At 37.7% G+C, this 18170-nt stretch overlaps 4 protein-coding genes across 6 annotated transcripts; 3 read left to right on the top strand and 1 right to left on the bottom strand.

Annotated features, from left to right (window-relative positions):
* The first annotated feature begins 1099 nt into the window (after positions 1-1099).
* LOC110850398 lies at positions 1100-2874 on the top strand. The gene is made up of 3 exons (XM_022097834.2): positions 1100-1520; positions 1602-1811; positions 1879-2874. Exons 1-3 carry the CDS (start codon positions 1236-1238, stop codon positions 2593-2595), a joined length of 1212 nt encoding a protein of 403 aa, XP_021953526.1. The 5' UTR covers positions 1100-1235; the 3' UTR covers positions 2596-2874.
* A 523-nt stretch (positions 2875-3397) lies between these two features.
* Positions 3398-5221, top strand: LOC110850399. Its single transcript, XM_022097835.2, has 5 exons — positions 3398-3846; positions 4023-4253; positions 4350-4643; positions 4741-4947; positions 5028-5221. Exons 1-5 carry the CDS (start codon positions 3652-3654, stop codon positions 5142-5144), a joined length of 1044 nt encoding a protein of 347 aa, XP_021953527.1. The 5' UTR covers positions 3398-3651; the 3' UTR covers positions 5145-5221.
* A 1649-nt stretch (positions 5222-6870) lies between these two features.
* On the top strand, positions 6871-13291 carry LOC118435901 (glutamate receptor ionotropic, NMDA 2D-like). The gene is made up of 8 exons (XM_035852415.1): positions 6871-7259; positions 7482-7594; positions 8071-8445; positions 8690-8758; positions 10437-10536; positions 10989-11273; positions 12300-12636; positions 12869-13291. Exons 1-8 carry the CDS (start codon positions 6871-6873, stop codon positions 13238-13240), a joined length of 2040 nt encoding a protein of 679 aa, XP_035708308.1. The 3' UTR covers positions 13241-13291.
* LOC118435727 lies at positions 13252-17294 on the bottom strand. 3 transcript variants are annotated; one of them, XM_035852127.1, is made up of 5 exons: positions 15291-15996; positions 13990-15211; positions 13763-13920; positions 13586-13683; positions 13252-13504 (listed from the first exon to the last, which is right to left on the bottom strand). In XM_035852127.1, exons 1-4 carry the CDS (start codon positions 15315-15317, stop codon positions 13612-13614), a joined length of 1479 nt encoding a protein of 492 aa, XP_035708020.1. In that variant the 5' UTR covers positions 15318-15996; the 3' UTR covers positions 13252-13504; positions 13586-13611. The 3 variants fall into 3 exon arrangements, with proteins under 3 accessions (XP_035708020.1, XP_035708019.1, XP_035708021.1); XM_035852128.1 differs by lacking the exons at positions 13252-13504; positions 13586-13683; positions 13763-13920 and adding exons at positions 16125-16301; positions 16388-17294 and having other exon boundaries at positions 15006-15211; positions 15291-15461; positions 15539-16051; XM_035852126.1 differs by having other exon boundaries at positions 13252-13683.
* Positions 17295-18170: the final 876 nt, after the last annotated feature.

An 18170-nucleotide genomic window follows, 5' to 3' on the forward strand; every position in this document is an offset into this window, starting at 1 on the left:
CTGATAGGTGCGTTGGATTCGTCGTGCGATTTTGCATAAAAACCGCTAATCAATTTTTTAATTATTGCAAAGCATATCGACAGGGAGAATATTAAAGGCACGCGGGCGGCGATAATTTTTCACCAAAAAAATGAGAGGATAAATGGCGAATTTGAAAAGTGTGACAGGAATCGAACGTGCACTTTAATTTAGTCCAACGGACTATAAAAACGTTCGTGGGGACCAGGTCGACTAAGAACAGTCAAAGAACAATTTTTTGAAAACCTACAAGGACCACAACCATCGTGAAGGCGCTGAAGTTCAGAATCCGAAGTAATTCTAGAAATTCTAAAAAAAATATTTGACCACGGAATGAGACAATTTGTCGAGAATTCAGTGCGTGCTTTAATCAAGGGCTGGAGGCCGTGTCTTCGGCGCTGCATGACTTCGTGGGGAGGAAATTTAGAAAACTAAAAATTGTTTTCTACTCAAAAATTAACTGGCTTTCCAGTAAAATTTACTAGAAATTCATAGCACGAAAACTGTTGAAGCTACAGCGTTTCATTTCACTACCAGTTACGAAGGGCCACCCTGTAGACCGACTTGGAAGTATTGGGGCCATAGTGTTATTTTAGCACTCAAAAATTATATTCATGAAAATGCACCGTATGAGTTATTAAATATGTAATTTAGTGTTATCTTGGTAACTATAAATTAGTAAGAATTACACAGCATGCAGAATTTCCTGATTAAAAAACTCATGATTTCGCCATTCATTTCAAAATTTCATATATGTAAATGCTTATTGTTTCTCCTTATAGACATGTACATACATAGGTACAACATGTGCATAAGTAAATACATACATTTTATACTTACTTGGCAAGCATGTTCATTGCACTCATATGTACTTATGTAATCTGGGTTCAAAGAGAAAGGTTAGTTAGTACTCAAAACTTATTCTTGGGGGTCACCTCATTTGAATAAATCTCACTATGCGCATTTTCGGCGATACGGGTTTTCCATATTGAGTCAACTGTATGCTTCTCACAAATACGTCAAATATGCAAAAGAAGTGACACGCCGGAATAATTCTAGAGTATGTGTGTATGTTTAAACCGGCATTTTCTCCTCCACAGTTTCCTACCACGTGTAGTATTTAACATCAGCACGTACACAATTTCATAAAAAATAAAAGACAAAATAAATAATCATATTTTTAAACCACAATTACATATTTAATTACAACTTCGAATATGCGGCGTCAAAATGGAGTTAAACCAAGAACAATTAAACATAAGCATAATAATCATAACACAACAAACGGAAGATCGTCCACTCCGGATAATTCGTATTGTTCTCCCTCCAAAAATTTCTCCTGGATTTCTGCCGCTCTCGTGACCATCATTGCTTGGGCGCTGTACAAAGACCAACTGTCCGCACAATACAACCCCGCCGATTACATGTACCAGGTCAAGGCCAGCCACATCCTGAAAAATTATTGCCACCTCGTCGACGGACTAATCCAATTTATGAATGATGTAAGGATATTTTTTTTTAATTAATTAAAATTAAATTGTTGGAAATGTTTAGTCTTTTAATGTGTGAATTTTTTTTCTCAGACGGAGCAAGCGCATCTTAATAATCCTATCGTACTTTTGCTAAAAAACAAAATGAAACCGATCCAGAATCGGATCTCCAGTTTGAAAGTGCAGACTCAACAGTACGAAAAAATGGAACGGATCCCTGGAGGACCCCAGCATTTTATTTCAACAGCAATTTCAGAATTGGAGGAAATCAGGGATGTACAACTATCCCAGTTAGATTCTGAGGTGGGCTTTAAAATTATTTATTTCAGAAATAAATTATTTGGGATAAAAACCACCCATTTTTTTATAGGTTGCAAAAATAGTTGGCGGCGTGCGAAAAAATATCGACACCTTTTTAAAAACCGATACCCTAATTCGAGACTTATTCATCCAGCATGAACCCACAATTACATGTTTGCACCACGAAGGCATAAATTTCCGGGATTGGCACGTTTGCGAGAAAAGTTTGCAATTCGTGGAAAACGTGACGCCATCCCCGCTCGCAACTTTAATTCATTTCCGAAAGCAATTGGAAGTCCTCGCGGACAAATTCGCTACTCGAGAAGGAATGGTTTTAGTTCTGTTAGACCAGCTAAAGAAGAACGGCGTCACGTTAAAACTTACGGGCGGAAATGATGAAAGAAATCCCGACAAAGTTTCCGAAACTAGTGTGAACGATCCCGCATTTTTGCAAGGACTGATGAAAATTTGGGAAATGTGGCAAGATAATGATGAAGATAGAAATCAAGCGTTTGGAAATGGGATGGAGGAGTACTTCCTGGAAAGCGTGGTCCCCTTGATGGAAGACATCGCCGAGGAGGTGGCCTCCAGTCAGGACATGTTTGACGAGGTGGGTTGTCTCATGTCAGCGGGAATACAGAGGGCCGAATATTTTGCTGAGAAACATAACGCTGCTCAGCCGGATAAGTTGTACATGGAGATAAAATCCTTTATAGAAAAGGATATTAAAAATTTGAGGGGGCGAGTTGAGAATTTGCAGTATCAATATTATAAAGTGAATTATTGATAAGTATTTTATTGTAATTGGTTGATAGATATGTACGTGACAATTTACTTAATTATTTCGTTACCAAGAATTAGATGACTACAATGACACATTATTTGTGGAACTTCCTTATCATTCGTTTATTGCTTGATCTATGTACGTACGTGACAATTAGCTTAATTAAATATTTCGTTACCCAGAATTTAATCGTTTCATAACTATGACGCATTATTTGTGTAACTTACTTTTCTTTCGTTTCGTTACATATTTGTAAAATAAATTCATCCTTGCCAAGTTAAATATAATCGTTATCATTAATACTATTTCTCAGAAAGAATATAGAAATATAGATATTTATGTGCATCTAAAGATAAGCGCAGACTCAAGCAGTCTACGGTATGCAGTTATTGTGCAATCAATCGCATCCCCCTACTCAATGACATTCGAATCTGTTGTGTGTAGAAGAGTTGTTATTTTACCCGAACATTTTCATGTGGGGGTTGACAACATGATTTTAATGTGGCCTCCTTGAATCTGCAATTGACTTTAATCCACCCATGTCAATATTCATAATACATTTTCCAAGTATTGCATATTTGTCACTTTGAGTACAAGGGTTGAAGTTTAATATTTGTACTCGTGTATAAACGCAATCGTTGAACCTTTTCTCTACCAAAATAACCCTTCCCTTCCAAGAATCCTGGAAACCACTGGAAAGTAAGGGTTCTATCACTTTAAGCATTTAAATCGTGCATATCCTTTACATTCGTGGCATCCAAAAATAAAGTTGAAATTTTCCAGCATATTTAAAAACGCTGTCCCCAAATTTTTCAAGTCACTTGAATTTCAACCTCCAAGCGATTAGTTTCTCATTTAATTTTCTCTCAAAAATCGACATTTAATTTTCTCTCAAAAATCTACACTTAATTTTGTCTGAAAAATCGACATTTAATTTTCTCTCAAAAATCTACACTTAATTTTGTCTGAAAAATCGACATTTAATTTTGTCTGAAAAATCGACATTTAATTTTAAACCACACTTATAAACGTATAAACAGTTTACAAAATTTAAGAAACATGTCTCCATTAGTTCTCGTGTCATTTCTCGTGTTAATTTGTACACAATTTTCGCTCATCGCTGCCGCGATTATTACTCCTCCCTCCGCATCTACGTCTAAGGCACTTCTATCGCACGACGAATTATCCCTCCAATTCGAGTGGTTCCAGGGACTTGTCGAAATATACAACAATTTGCAATTTGACGAGAAAACGGTAATTTTTTAGCACATTTCCCCCATTACAAAATTTATTTATTATCTCCATTTTGGCTTAATTTGATAAATACCTTGTAATTCAATGCACATAATTTGCATTTGTGCATTTGTATGTACATACATACATACATACATACATTCCATTAATAAATATTTTGCTTATCTTATTGTTAGTTGGACGAATTCCTGGACCATTTTGAGAATGAACTTATCTTCCAAAAACAAACAGCTCTTGGCCTTCCCGACCTTCACTCGAATTGTGCTAACTTACGTAATCAACTCCTTGAACTTGAGGACAAAATCCACAACGGCACCAACTTGGATGCAGCACAACTCGAACTCACCAACATTGAGGAGGATCGGGTCAAACTTCGCAATATGGGGATAAAAATTATGGGCAAATTTGTAAGATTATGAAATTTACTTGTTCTCTCCATGAAAATATATTTGCATATTTACATATGTATAAACCTTAACATTTTTACCGGTTTTGATACACAGGTTGCTTCCATAAGTTCAGAGGAACACGAAGATGAGAGCAGTAAGAAGCATGAAATTGATTGCATCAAGCGGGGGGTGGCGAGCAACTCAGAAATTACCACATATTTTTACAACAACGTGCTAATTCCGGAAGTCAATTTTCTCGCCCACTCAGAAGATGATAATGACGTATTAAGCGATGAAAGCGATGAAATCCGGCAAGAAATCGAGTTTGATATATCTGGGATGGAAAAAATGTCCAAATTGCTTGAAGATGCGGTGGATCTCGCTTATGATTATGAATTTCTTGCACAGGTTTGAAAATTTTAAATATCTTTTAAATATCCTAAGTAGTTGGTGATGTGATGTCAAAGGTAAATTTATAAAAGATGAAATTATTATTTATTTTCAGAGTCCTGCCAATGCAATCTATATTCCCAACGGAGAAACATTTGTGAAAATGGGGATGCTTGAGGCCAAACAAGAACTTCAAGATTTTGTCGAGACCACAATTTCAACATTTATCAAGGAAAATAAGGACAACTTGCAAAAATACCGGCCCGAGATGGATGGCATGATGACTAGATGTGCAGACAAGATTGGCAGATTGGAGAAGTTGGTAAGACTTAATTTTGAATGTATATAAGAGTGACTGAGCTGATTTCTGATATCATAAAATGAATTTTTTTCAATTAATAGATCCGTGAAATTGACCAAGTTCGAACGAAGAATATGAACTTTTCGGAAATGTACATGTCCTGCGATGAAGCAGTCGTGGAATTTGAAAAGCAATTAGAAGGTGCACTGTTTTACTAGAGATGTGTAGCTTGGTAGCACATAGATATGTAGTCTGGGGAGGATTAGATATAAAATTGCATATAGATAAATATATAGAGATAACTTACGTTAAATAAATATGTATAATTTGAATATATTTCTCATTTTATGTTTTCCGTGCATATGTATTTTCGGCAAATTTTGATTACACAATACTGCATTATTTCACCTCTATAGTGCATGAATCAGAAAAGTATGTATCTATCTATAGTGCCAAGTTGCGGAGAAAGTGGACAGGGACTTGCATTTTTTTGTCGTAATTTTCGTACAATTGTTCAAGGTGATTAAATTCCTGAATGAATGTTTGATATATTTAAGTAACTTTGTGACACAATTTGGTTGCATTTTACATATATAAAGCATTTTACAAAGCATGCTAACTAAAAAGAATAGGGGAGCAACTGGTTAGGAAATACTACTGCTTTCTCCTCCTTTTTTGTGCCATATTTTGGCAAAATTTGCAAGTATTTCCTCCGCATATTGGACGAGCCTGGAACCAAAACATGTTCAGGTCCAGAATGAACGAGCCTCTCACGTGATGATAATGAATTCAACGGATCTGATGCAATAACTTAATGACCAAAACTCTAGTCATTTACTACACCCTACTAGCAAATTCTCACTGGAGGGTTGTGAAGCGTCAATGTATATGTACGTGCATATGTAGGTATGTAATCATTCTAATAGCTTTAGGAAATATGTAAACAATCATTAATGAAGATATTGCACAAGTCATCGAGACATTGTCACACTTGACATATCAAAACAAGTCTGATGAGCCAATTCACTCGCGTGTTTGCATAATATCACATCATCATTGAATCATAAATAATAAGCATATGGTGAACCATGGCGTGAAAATGAGGCACCGCTAATATAAACATGTGACGACACAAATAGCTTACGTAGGTAAACCCCCAACTTGACGATAAGTATTGTCAGTGGCAAGGGACCGTCCATAAATTAAGTCACGCAAGAGGGAGGAGGGTCCAAAGCTCCAATGATATCGTCCCTATGTGATACATGCCAAAGGGGGGGTGGTAAGAGGGGGATCTAGAAATTCGCGATTTTTGCATTGTTCGCGATTGTTTTGTGGCATAATTAGTGGACGGCCCCCAAGTAATTCATTACACATGAAACGAATTTTGGCCCCATCAGCAACACAAAATCTACCAAGTTATCACACTTCTCCGGTTTCAATTATCCATATTCGTAGGTAGCCAACAAACGAAGAAATTATACAAGAGGAATAACTGCCAATTAGACGTGTCGCGATTTGAGACAAGAGTTGTACCTATGTAAATACCATTTTATTAAAAGTTTTGTCTGGCTGTAATATTTGTTGAGACGTTTGATTTACAAATGAGGCTAAAAAATGGTGCGGTAATCCGTTCTGAAATCCTTCTCGTTCATAAGTAGCCGATCCACCGATCACGAAATTATTAATTATTGACGACGACTTGAAAAGTACCAATATTGCGTGTCAGACAGGGACCATGATTTTCTAACGATTCTTATATGTACGCAGTCTGGTTTTATTACCTACATAAATGTCTTCTAAATCCAAGGACGTAATACTTAGGCCAAATTAAATTCTTTACTTTCACTCCTTAAATTCTCAGTTTTCTCGAGCTCATCGATCTGCCAAGAACAAATTTCTTGCGAAAAAAGTATGTAATTGGATAAAAAGCTAAAAATTGCGACAATGCCAGTCACATTGTTAGCTCATAGAATTCTTTTTGTCTTTGTTGTCTTCTTTACTGATCAACTTTTCGGGTTTGACCGAATCGTAAATTTTATTAGACAAATTTCACGAAATGAAGCATCCGAATGTGGGATATTTTTTATCAGAAAAGCAAAACTAGGTGAAGCCAAGGATGGATTAATACGCAACGTGGTGGTTAATCAGATTGGAGCCGTTGTACCATATTATGGCGCTGAGTATCTCGAAAGCGAGCAAAATGTAAGCAATCAGTTATTGACCTACCCACCTAGCGCGAATTTGATGAGGATGTCCCCCATCTGTAAATTGGCTGTCATTTCTATGGGAGACTCGCCAGATGGAGTCGACAAATTTCTGAGGGAAATAAAAAAGTGAGTTGTAAAATTTCAATGAAATTTACGAATTTCGCGTTAAACTGTGCAAAAACAGTCAGAGTTCATGGATGCTGCATCCTGCTTCCATGTTTATGAGGATGCATATGCACTTGTATCACAGCATAAAATATGTACACAGATCTCGAAATAACTATTTATTTATAAGTGTTCAGAATCTTAATTTCCTGTTAATTTACAAACAAGTATTTTACATTGAAGGAAAGTGTCACCATTTTATATGCCGTTCGTTAGCCAGAATACGGATTATTGGATTTGGATATCAAGCAATTTGGTAGAACTTGACCAGCTCTTACTATCACCCGTGTTTCCAGGTAAGCCGTGCGTGTTTATTCATGCGTTTAATGGCAAAGTCGATAGCCGTTTTCTGAGTAATACAATATCAAACCATTCTATTTCTGTCAATAAAGAGTTTTAACTTTTGCCACAAATTGTAGAGTTAAGCACTGATCGGCATGGTCGCTCGACCATTGATCGATTTACTGATCAATTGTTTAATTCTCGGGAAAAAATAGTATTGGCCGATGGTCGCAAAAAAAATTAGTTCATGGTTTGAGATGGTCGCTGCAAAATGGACTATGCACAAAAATTCGAGCCAAAGTTTTAGCGATTGGACCCATAGTGCGATGGTTGATCGGTAATATCTATGCCGATCACTGGAGCTAAATCTGGTTGATATTTTCTGTTCAAACCTTAGTCGCCCAAACCCAGTCATTTTTTCCGTTATTTTTTCCGTCCATCCCTTTTAATCTCCAATCCTCAATTTCACACGCATCTTTTGGATTTGCAGATCAAATCAACTACAAGGTTGGCGTTGCACTCGATCAATCTGGAAATTTGGTTATACGCTCAGTCTGTTTCTTTTGTGATAATGGGAACCCAACCTTTCTAACTTATTCAAACGTTCGTGATCCCTTCACGTTTACATATTTTCCGGACTTCACGGAAAACCTTAACGGGAAGATAATCACGCTCTCCGTTCCCCGGATTGTATCACTCATCGAGCAAGACCCCGATATCAATGGTGGGATTAGAAATATCAAGCGAGGCCGGCATAAACAGCTTTTCAACGATTACCTTACCTTGGCTTTAAACTTTACGTACCACGCAATTCCATCTACCGGCCATGGGACGGGGGTCAGACTTGCAAATGGGACGATGATTGGTGCGTAAGGCATACCGTTGACATACGAATATAGTTTTGACCTCATGTTTCAACTTGTTTGGCCTCGGTATTACTGGGGTGAGTGGGGTTCACTGGTTGCAAATTACTAAAACTTCGGGTTTGCTGGGTTTTGCCTATAATTCAAATTCAATGAGAACAATGTTCCGAACTAATCAGAACAATGTTCTGAGCTTCTTAAACTTATGTACATAAGCCTTTTGAATGTTGTCCATCTCTGTTTCAGGGACTATGGGCGATTTGATGTCCGGCAAGGCAGATATTAGCGTGGTAACGGCAAGATCTCGTAGTCGAAGTGCGTAACAAATTACATATGCAGTTCGTTCGGAATAGGTAGTCGATCGGCCAAAACTTTTGAGTTTTTTGATAGCACGTCATATGTATAAACTCCCAATCAATTGTCATGTTAAATTCTCGATAATTGGAAATTCATAATTTGTTGCGTCTCGAGTTTCAGGAGGTGGTCTTACACCCCACCATGTATATGTTCTCATGTGTTTGCAACAACATTTCAATTAATATATACCTATATAAATTTAGAAATTTTCACTGCAAGCTATTTGGCAATGTCCGACATTTGGCCGACACTATACCCTTTCTGGACGAACCATATACCAAAGGGAGGGCGGCCTGGTGGATACGAATTTGACCTTGAATAACCCCGGAACGGTTTGTCGTAGCGGGTCAAAATTTTGAACAGACGAGCATGTTATCCTCAGATAGTTGTGTGCAAAATTTCAGCCCTCTACTTTGAAAAATGCCTGCCCCACAGCCCCCAGAAGCTGAGATAGTCATTTCAAATAGTTCCAGAAAAAATCTGGCTCGTGCTTACAAAAAATTTTATTTAAATTTTCTGTTGAGGAATAGGAGTGAGTTATTTGTCACATTTGACGAAGCACTATTTTCTCTATAAGTTACTAATTGAGCTCGAAGAGCTTACTACACGACAAATGCCGAAAAAAAATTCACGAAATTTGGTGTTTTCCCGTGAGGAGAACTTTTGTAAACAGTTTTAAGTTGTGGGTGCAATGTCCGATCGTGGTGTCCTCCCTGAAAGTAAAAATGATCTCGCTGGAAGATATTTTTAGACTGATTGTGATTTTTATTAAACAACTTGGTTTTAAGGTTTTGACAGTACATAGGAGACATTCATACATATGTAATAATATGTGGTCAGAAGTGACCATACAAACTACGCAGAGTTATGCTCAAACGAAGTGTCCCTTCTAATGAGGCATAAAAACAAAAGGACCCTTTTAATCCCTTGTCCTGGGAAAAAGGTTGGAAAATGCTCAGCCCTCATAAAAGTCGACAAACTTAAAAATTGATAAATATGGAAAACTTTGTTAACATGCATATTTTAACACTCCCACGTATCAAAGTCCCCCAAAAAGTGAAGAAATCTGCAAAGCAATATGCTGACCGTGTCTCGAAACCACTTTTAGAGTAACATTTTCCTAAATAGCACGGTAAAAAAATAAATAAGGTAATTTTTATCGTGACGCAGCGTCTTCCCAGACGATAAAGTTGACCCAAGATTATGCAAATGACCTTGAAGCTAGATTAGGAATAAAAATCATTTCGAATAGTGAAATACCTATACAATCCCCTGATATAAGTCAAATAGACTTCTTTGGGTTCGGATACTTAAAAAGAAATTCTTTCTGCGGAGACCGAATTTTTTAGACGGAGTTTGGAAAAAATTGAAATGAGTGTCTCAACTTCTGGGGGCTGTACGGGAGGCATTTTTGAAAGTAGAGGGCTGAAATTTTACACACAACTATCTGAGGATAACATGCTCGTCTGTTCAAAATTTTGACCCGCTACGACAAACCGTTCCGGGGTTATTCAAGGCCAAATTCGTATCCACCAGGCTGCCCTCCCTTTAGTATAAGTTACATAAACAATTAAAATCTATCCAGCTACGAACTTGCGGATTACATATGCTAACGATTTTCATTCCTGTGTGAAAGCTTCTCTCGTCAGTTTTACCGACTCGACTTTCTTTCGTACCAACTTACAAATTTTCACCAGCACGGGTTTACGCCTCTTCAGTCCATCTGCATTGCTATGGTAACTTCAAAGTTATATATTTAGAATTCGATATCACAAAATTTGCCCCAAAAAAGTAGCCACAAGTTACAGATATGTTAATTGGAGGTATTTATCTAGTTGGTTCATTTTATTACAGTTAAGGTAAAAGCGGACAGGGATTTTCACATTTGAGCTGTGTAAAACTCTAGATTTTTTCTTATGGGACTTGACTTACGACTTTGCCAACGAAAGTACATATTTTTAGATCCGTTCCCTATGGTTACAGCTGCAAAAAGACGAGATTGTAGCTGTAATAGTCTGAAAACATATGCAAGCCCTTACTACAACAGAGCTCAAAATTCCGTAAATATTTTACCCTCCCCTGGAATTGTAAGAGGTTACCTTTTTACCCGAATTAATAGTCTGATTAAAAAAATGGAACATCATCGTAGACACGATCGGAATTGAATACGTACAAATTTTACTTTAAGGTCGTTCGATCCATTGATGTGGACTTGCATAGGAGCGTCCACCCTTGTGTCGCTTCTTGTCTTCAAGATGATCACTGTCTCGCTCAACATGTTGGGCATGTCCGACGTGATGTCCTACTCCCATCGGGGCGTCATTAGTACAAATCCGTGGGGCATCCGGCACCAAATCTTCTTCGTCCTCACAACCTACCTCGATCAGGACTGCGTCCTTCCGAGATGTACACCGCTTCGCTGCATGGCTGCGCTATGGTTATTTTTTACCCTTATTATCACCACGATTTACAGGTAAGTAGGTAGAATAAAGTTCAGAAACTTTTACTCCAACTTATTAACCTTTTAAAACGTATGGAGGCTTTTTGGCCTCCTTGGAAACATTGCGTTGCTGCGGAAGGAAGTCTTTTAGCCTCCTAAAATTTTCGAGCTTACTGCGGGAGGAGGTCAATAAACCTCTACGAATTTGTAGCTATGGTGCGGGAGGAGGTCTTTTAGCCTCTACCCAAATTTTTTCTCCACTGCGGGGGGAGGTCAATAGACCTCATTAAAAAATATTTTTTCGCTCTTCATGATACTCTTCATAACCCATAATAATATCTTATATCATAAAATAATTACTACTTACTTGATCAAATTTGCACAAAAATACACTCGAATACAAAATTGTGAAGGTGTTGAATTTTCTACCATCACATTGCAAAGAATTTAAATGAGCAAAAATTTATTTTAAAATACTCAAAAAACCCTTCCCACAGTAACCGTCTATTTAGCGTCCCTGCTTTCACGAAGCTAGATTTTTTCTTTGGAAAATGACTCCCGAATCATAACCCAATAATCACAGTAAATCTTCCGCAGTAACGCCTTGGTCATGTCATTATACACACGCTTTAAAAGGTTAAGGAGCTACAGTATGACGCGTTAATGCGTTCCTACATACATACATCTCAACCCTGTTCAGTCTTTAAATGAAAATTTCTAAAATCGATTCAATAGTTTTCCAATTTTTGTAACTTAAATGTTTAGTTAATTTTTGGTATTACAAAATTGTGGGCTTGAGAAAAAATAGTTTATTTATTTGCCATTTGTTCACAATAAATTTCCTCAAAAATTAATAAACTAATTTTGTTGTCAAACCCGGGTTTGTAGTCCTACCAAAAATTAACTGCACACTTAAGCAAGTAAAGCGAGTTTATGCTCAGGGCTAATAAATCTGAATCGATTTTAGACAGGTTCATTCAAAGACCTGAATATGGGCGGGGCCAGATGAAAAATTCATCCTGCAGAACAGAACCTTAATAATGCACAATATGTGCTTAGATCCAAGATGGTCAGCCTGCTCGCCTTCCCGTTGTACGAAGACCTACCAGAATCTTACGAAGATCTCGTCAATTCTGATTATACTTATGCCTTTTTGCGGGAAGGCGACTCAGGCTGGGATTTTCTGAGAGCATCGACTCACCCCGTTTTCGTGAAGTTCGTCGCCAATATGGAAGTCATTGGGGCAAAGGGTGGCTTGGATTGCATGCGAGGCGTCGTCACCAAACGCAAGTACGCTTGCATCATATACTCGATAAGTTCGCCGTATGTGATTGCCAGGAATATGTCGGACGCGGAAGCGAGGGACTTGGTCCTCGCCCCAGAGACGACGTACATGGTGAGTGATGCCGGATTTTTTAAACTTTTTTCCAAGTGTGCAAATCAGTGGCCGCGGAAGCCGTGGGGACATTAAGATTAAAGGACAGGAGAGGGAGGAGCTTATATGACATGGGAAGATGATGCAGACATCGACAATCGTGAGGACATTGTCCCTCTGTCCCTACGCTTCCGCGACCACTGCGTGCAATACATGGACATTGTATGACGACGTTCCTTCCCACAATTTGTAGGTCTTTGTCGGTATCGCCCTTCAAGGTGGTTCCATTTACAGGACGAATTTAGACCGATGGCTGAGCCGAATACACCCCTTCCACTTGGAGGCCATCTGGACAGCGCAAGACGAATATGAAACCATTCGCTTGCCAAGAATCAAGTGGTTGCAGGAAACTAACCAAACGGACGAGATGACGCGTGATCTTGAAGAAGTGAATAATCTAACTTTGAAACACATTTTAGGTGCGTTTTACGCATTAGCGGCATGTCTCCTCATTTCGTTGGTATTATTTCTACATGAGCTGATCAGGTTCCGGATGAGGTGCTCAAATTTCGGGGAAATAATCTTTCCACACGAGAATATTCAAAAATCGATGTGGATACAATGACAAATTGTTAATTTCGAATATTAAAAAAATATATTTGAGCTTTGCATTTTTAAATTTTAAGCAATGTTAATATGCTACGAAAAAGTAATTATCAGAGTAATAAATTATGCATATGTTGTCGCAAGCTAATAAAAAAAGGTCAGTATTAATTGAGAACAGGAGGATCTGGTACTGTTTAGCCTTCACATATTTTGTACATACACTAATCTCCGATGGATGTTTATCACTTGGTTCTTTTATGTAAAAATCGTTACCAAACTTGTTCTAAAATGCAAATAATAAAAATTGAAGTTTGAGCTATTTATCTACTAAAAATGATAAATCACTTTGAAATGCTGCGCGTACTTCGCTACTCATTGATGTATGCAGGACTAACAAAATTCCACGTTTATCCCATGACAAAAAATGAAACGGAAAAGTTGCTCTGCGAACTGAAGAGTGAACTGCAAAAATGCATAAATCAAATCTATTTTGCATTACATGTATTACAAAATGTCAATTATTACGTATTATTATGCCTACCTTAAAATTAGGGCAATCAAATTTTACTTTCTTCAACCTCTTCAATGTCAAAAGTAGCTGGAACAAGATTTCCTTGAAGTCTTCAGTCTCACAAAAATCATCCATCAGACTTCCGTTGTCATAACAGGACATCTCCAGCTCGAAATATTCCAAGCACGCTGAATCACAAAAAAACTTAATATTGAATTTGAAGAGTTGTTACTTCATGCTCAACAGTTTAAAATTACCATTCTCAAACACGCCCAAATTATTGGAGAGTGTTTTAAAGAAACCTCTACACTTTAAAGGGTAACATAACATAATTGTTATCCGCCTTAAATTCAAGGAACCAATCGCCCCCATAACTGCGTTCAACTCGGCTTTGTTCATTTTGAAAGAGTTATCCTGCACGACACGTGACACAGCGTTTCTCGGCATCAAAATAAGTTCGAGATTTCGCAAATTTGGGAACGGGACCCGTACCTTTGCTAAAACTTCGGGAAGAACGATCCCATTTAGCGACAAGGTTGATACGCACGGATTAATCGCATTAGAAATGTTACCACTACAAAACACATTTAGTAACAAATCACCACTCAAGTCTTTCAATTGTATCGTTCTCAAGTTTTTCATCCTGTTCGACATCACGTGTTGAATTTGAATAGGAAAAATGTTGGGGTGGATGTTTGATAGTTTTATCAAATTTGGCATCGTTGCTGGAAGCTTGAATTTTTGAGGGTCTACTTTTCGCGTGTCGACTTCACTGTAGAGGTGCAAATATTGCAGCGAATGGGCAACTTGAAATACAAGGTTGGATAATTTGGCCAAATCTAACTTTCCCAGACCAACATATTCGAGTGACTTCAGATTTAGTTGCGTACCTTGGTCGGGCAACCAGTTACCGACGAGGCGTAGATTCAGCAAGTTGACGGCACAATTGAGCAAACCTTGGTATAATTCGCGATAAGCATCGCAATTCTTATCGATGCGAAATTTGATCGTGGACAGTTTTTTTCTTGGTGCAAGGGGCAAGTATTCATCATTCGGAATTTCGGAATTTTTTTCTCCCCGACAAATGTGAACGTCCAAGTATTTCAAATTTATGAAATTCTCCCGAGTTTGAAAAAGTTTATATAAGGCTGGAAACAATGTAGGATTTAGTGTCATATCCAATTTTTGTACGTATTGATTAAACAGGGTGATAAAGCAGGATAGATTTTTGATGTCTGTGATATTCAATTGACCATTAACGCCTTCTTTGACACATGTTAATTCATTTCTACAGTTTCGTAGAGTTATATTGCGAGCTAAACTGGGAGACAATCTTCGACATAAATTTGCAAGTTGTATGTCGCTCTTTGATTTTAAATTAATCACAAGTCTATCATCATGAAGGGCAATATTGTTCCAAGAGTGGCATACTAACCGGGCCACTTTGGGGGAAATATTTCCCAGTATTTGAAGTAAGATCTGAAATTAAGATTACATTTTTATGCATTTGTTATTTATCTTGAAATATATGTAGATTTAAATTTGAATTTAAGTATACCAGCCGATTTGATAGGGCTTCTTCCATTTTGCAGAGAGTCGATTTCAAGTCGATTTCAAGTTGTAAAGTACGTATGTAGGCACATATATATTTATTTTTCTAAAATTGGGTATTTTTGTTCTATATTTGGTCATTAGCTGGTTAATGAGGCACATTTGTGAATAATTGATACTGTTAATGAATACACTAATTATCATATGTACATATGCATTACTTGTAGTCATACCCACAATTATATGCATATTTACCTGAAATTAGCCATTTTACTTTGGACGTTAAACTTAAATTAATCAACTTAAATCTTGTGTATCGAGCTTTCCAAGCTGATTATGCTCGTCTTAACCGAGCTCTCCCTCCGTGCCCTTTTCCCCTCCGCCTTAATCCTCTTATTTGTAAAATAGCCAATCGTATTTATAAATCCTCCACAATTGCACAGAACGACAATGGTGAATATTCCGACAGCATAAAATGACTCGTTCTTCTGAAGGCGTAGTCCAGTGGCACTATCGAATGCGATCGCCCAAAAGAAGAGCGCGGTCGGGAGGTACAGGATAGCCCCGATTTTGACAAAGGTGACCAAGCACATGGCTGCCGTGTCGTGATAGCTGTGAGAAATTTGGCCAATTTGTAGTCGCGACTTGTACGAGAGGACGACACAGCGGATGGAAGAATACGCCGTGATGGTGCAGATTGCTTGGATGGTCGTAAAGGTCGTACTGGCGATAACGTTGTACAGTGGAGAAGACTCGTGAGCTCCCATCCTAAAGATTTATATATGTAACATTTAAAGTTTAATTTATTTGACTTGTAGATATTTATTAGCGATGAGAATACCAAAATCTTGATAAGCCGATGCTATCGAGTGGAACCATAATGGCGACAGTTATCCCGGCGAGTGAGGCTGCCACGATGTGCAGACGGTAATCCCACCTCCCGGTCGTTACCCGCTTTTCACAGGCGACGTCAAAATACGTGTAGACCGCGATCAAGGCGTACATAAGCTGTTGGTACCTGTCATTCAATAATAAATTTTTATGCAAACTGATCAGATCACAACATCACATCACTTGTAAACTTTACAAAATTGCACATCTTACCAGAGGAGAAACATTGACGAACAACCGAGCAGATAGACGACCCATTTCTCGGGGTACACTCCGGTCACCAGGAGGACGAGATGATCCGTCCCATGAATGATTCCAAATAGGAAATCATTGATCGCAATGTACAATGGGAATCTGTCGGCCACATTTTTCCTCGATAATTTACACCTTTTGTGAACAATGCTACAAATCACGACGAGGCAGGACGTGGCGGATATCGAGGTCAAAAGTAGGGCTAAAATGTGGACACTGTAAAATAGTGCGAAGTCCTTATTTTGATGGGATGGGCAGCCGGATTGGAGCGGATCCTGGGAGCAGGATGACGATGCATTCTCCATTTTCAGATAATTTTTAAGTTACAATTTTTATTGGTACAATTTTAACTTTGAATTTTAGTTGCCCCATCAGGAAAACGTTTCTCGTTAAGGACTGGACCGTGTTTTGGAACTTGTTAACTTTTTGGATTTAGTAATTATTCAAATTATAAATATTTAGGAACACATGAAGAGTAAAAATTGAGGTTTATTTTACAATACTCACATATTTGCGGGTATGTATGCGTATTTGCACACAATTTTTGCCAAGCTTGTTATTAGGTATACATTTTGCATTTTATGTGTGCAACTATGTATGTACCTAATGCTTAGCACAGATGCTGGAATAATTTGGAGTATGGCCAAATTCAAGAAAGATATTCCATGTGCGTGCCATCATCTATTCATTTTTAGGAACCTGTCTGAATAATAACATACCAGTCTGAATCATGTAATTGTGGTTGTGGTCGCCATTCATGTCTGCGGATGAAACAATCTTTAAAATTATACGGCAGCTTAATGAGTTTAAGCGTTTCCGTGAATCTGGTGAATTGTGCATAAAAACTTGTCCATGACAATGACACGTCCCGGCATATGTATGTATGTACATATGTAAATACTTACATACATACATACATAAAGTATGGGTACACACAGATATCCAGAGATCTCCATTACCAATTCATACCTATTCACACATGTTCATGTACGTATATAATTTAATTTAGATTATAAAGCGTTGGGAGCAAGGTACATATGCACCAATGATCTGGCACTAACAAGGTTTCACTTTGTACCAAATATCAGCTTTCTACCAAACGGCGAACTTGTGCGATTTATTTATGTATAGACAAAATTAACAAATCTCATTTGACAACTACATACCTATATTAATTCTTACAGATAAGTTCATGTTGGTTAGAGGAACTGACTAAGGAGAATGCGGATGAATGTACATATGTACATTAAATCTGCTTTAAATTATAAAGTACTTGCTATGTATGTTAGACTAATCTAATCATATATCTAATCAGGGTTCCAAATCCACAATTTTCATGACTCGTTGATCAATAAATTCACTTTCAGAGGTCAATATCTTCTTCCCTTATTTTGCAGGGTTGCTCAACTAGAAAAATTGGTCGTGGGTTCAGCAGTCGTGTGCATTTAATCAGCCTTGCAAATTTTAATAACATTCATGCATGGCTCACGTGCAGAACTGCAGTGTCACGTAAACGAAGACAGGGATACCATTCATGTTTGATATGTTGTCAAAATTCATACAGTAAACAGTAGGTAGCGTACATACTTACTTCAATTTTTGCATACAATCTGCCGATGTTTGTATTTTCAGCAAATGATGTACACACATTTTAAATAATTATCGAGGCTAATAAATTATCCGCTCTAGGAATGTATTGCGGTCGGGCATTAAACCGATGATCTTGACAAATTGCTTGTCATTA

Source organism: Folsomia candida, unplaced genomic scaffold (assembly GCF_002217175.1).
Source record: "Folsomia candida strain VU population unplaced genomic scaffold, ASM221717v1 Fcan01_Sc005, whole genome shotgun sequence".
NCBI lineage: Eukaryota > Metazoa > Arthropoda > Collembola > Entomobryomorpha > Isotomidae > Folsomia > Folsomia candida.

Coding starts and splice junctions, on each gene's coding strand:
- LOC118435901 (XM_035852415.1), top strand. CDS start 6,871: ATGCCAGTCACATTGTTAGCTCATAGAATTCTTTTTGTCTTTGTTGTC. Junction 8,446..8,689: donor TGCAAATGGGACGATGATTG/GTGCGTAAGGCA, acceptor TCTCTGTTTCAG/GGACTATGGGCGATTTGATG. Junction 10,537..10,988: donor AGTCCATCTGCATTGCTATG/GTAACTTCAAAG, acceptor TTTTACTTTAAG/GTCGTTCGATCCATTGATGT.
- LOC118435727 (XM_035852127.1), bottom strand. CDS start 15,317: ATGGAAGAAGCCCTATCAAATCGGCTG. Junction 13,921..13,989: donor TTTGGGCGTGTTTGAGAATG/GTAATTTTAAAC, acceptor TTTGTGATTCAG/CGTGCTTGGAATATTTCGAG. Junction 13,684..13,762: donor TTGATTGCCCTAATTTTAAG/GTAGGCATAATA, acceptor GCATTTTTGCAG/TTCACTCTTCAGTTCGCAGA.
- LOC110850399 (XM_022097835.2), top strand. CDS start 3,652: ATGTCTCCATTAGTTCTCGTGTCATTTCTCGTGTTAATTTGTACACAA. Junction 4,254..4,349: donor TAAAAATTATGGGCAAATTT/GTAAGATTATGA, acceptor TTTGATACACAG/GTTGCTTCCATAAGTTCAGA. Junction 4,644..4,740: donor ATTATGAATTTCTTGCACAG/GTTTGAAAATTT, acceptor ATTTATTTTCAG/AGTCCTGCCAATGCAATCTA.
- LOC110850398 (XM_022097834.2), top strand. CDS start 1,236: ATGCGGCGTCAAAATGGAGTTAAACCAAGAACAATTAAACATAAGCAT. Junction 1,521..1,601: donor TAATCCAATTTATGAATGAT/GTAAGGATATTT, acceptor TTTTTTTCTCAG/ACGGAGCAAGCGCATCTTAA. Junction 1,812..1,878: donor TATCCCAGTTAGATTCTGAG/GTGGGCTTTAAA, acceptor ATTTTTTTATAG/GTTGCAAAAATAGTTGGCGG.